This window comes from Echinococcus granulosus (genome assembly GCF_000524195.1).
Source record: "Echinococcus granulosus chromosome Unknown EG_S00651, whole genome shotgun sequence".
NCBI classification, from domain to species: Eukaryota; Metazoa; Platyhelminthes; class Cestoda; order Cyclophyllidea; family Taeniidae; genus Echinococcus; species Echinococcus granulosus.
The window spans coordinates 31-1,148 of record NW_020171027.1 but is presented as its reverse complement, the minus strand read 5'-3'; the positions used below and the strand labels follow the sequence as shown (position 1 = coordinate 1,148).

Genomic DNA, 1,118 nt, shown 5'->3' with positions numbered 1-1,118 from the left:
GGGGCTCTTAATCAAGAACTGTGTTTTACTTTTACTGGCACAGGGACAGCCAATCATTTGCGCATGAATTTGTAAGGCTGACTTTTGCATCTCTCTATATGCCTTCACGAATAGCCATTAGTTCAATGTGAGTGCTGTGCACTGGCTTACCAGTGCCTTAAGGGTAAACGGGATCTGATCACAGGAGAGATTACAATATCCTACTTTTTCTAATATACTCGGCACTCCAGACATGGAGTGAAATTTGTCCTTGACAAATGTGCCAAATTTCTAGGCACCATCCGAATTGACTTTACACATACGGTGTACTAGGCACTTCATCTCCTTCACATAGCATTAATTCACTTCATTGATGAAGTGATAGAAGGGAGCATTTAGTCACCAAGGATGAAAACAAAGAAATGAATCTGTATGAAGGGTGGATCATCACTGTGACGTATGATTAGTGCTTCTTCTCCAACACCAGATCAAGAAGATCCACCAATTCGACACTGGATCTTACCAGCGTGTGATACCATCGACGCGATTTACATAGATGCGCCTTCGCTTTGACAACCTCATCGCCATCAGTGAATGAAACAGCTACCTCCATGTAATGCAGCAACTTCTCCTGTTCGATTACCATTATATTCGCCATGTCGTTAGCAGATCAGCGCCAAAATTCAGAGACGATATCTTCGACTACCCAATACTTCTTGATGCCTCTGAGCTGCATAACACTTGAGCATTACAGATCCATCTGCTGCATGTATTAGGCCCGCCAGTGGTGAGGGAGAGTGCTAAGCACCCCGATTTCTTGATATACCACGACTTTTAGAAGCACCAATTAGGTGGACTTTGCAAAGAGCTTCCTCGAGAGACACCCCGATGCACCGATATCAAAGCTGCCTAGAGGGCCTTCTCAGTGGCTGGGTGAAGAGTCTGTGCCTTCTAAACTCCGCCCATTTGAAGTCACTTGAGCAGCCACCTGAGATGTGAAGAGGGCATCAAATAGGGAATCCCTTTTAAACATTCTTTTCTCTTTGGTGAATTTGTCACTGTGACTTATTGTGCAGAAGCTCAGATGTGTCTCACATAACAGAGCCAACTATTCTCTATCTAGCAAACCTTTTGCAAAT

The 1,118-nt window shown here is 44.0% G+C and overlaps 1 protein-coding gene across 1 annotated transcript; it reads right to left on the bottom strand. All coding sequences in view use genetic code 11, as the record gives it.

Moving 5' to 3' along the window:
* Positions 1-374: 374 nt before the first annotated feature.
* Positions 375-637, bottom strand: EGR_11261 (hypothetical protein; the record flags this gene model as incomplete). Its single annotated transcript, XM_024500504.1, has 2 exons — positions 375-407; positions 503-637. 2 exons carry the CDS (start codon positions 635-637, stop codon positions 375-377), a joined length of 168 nt encoding a protein of 55 aa, XP_024345082.1.
* Positions 638-1,118: the final 481 nt, after the last annotated feature.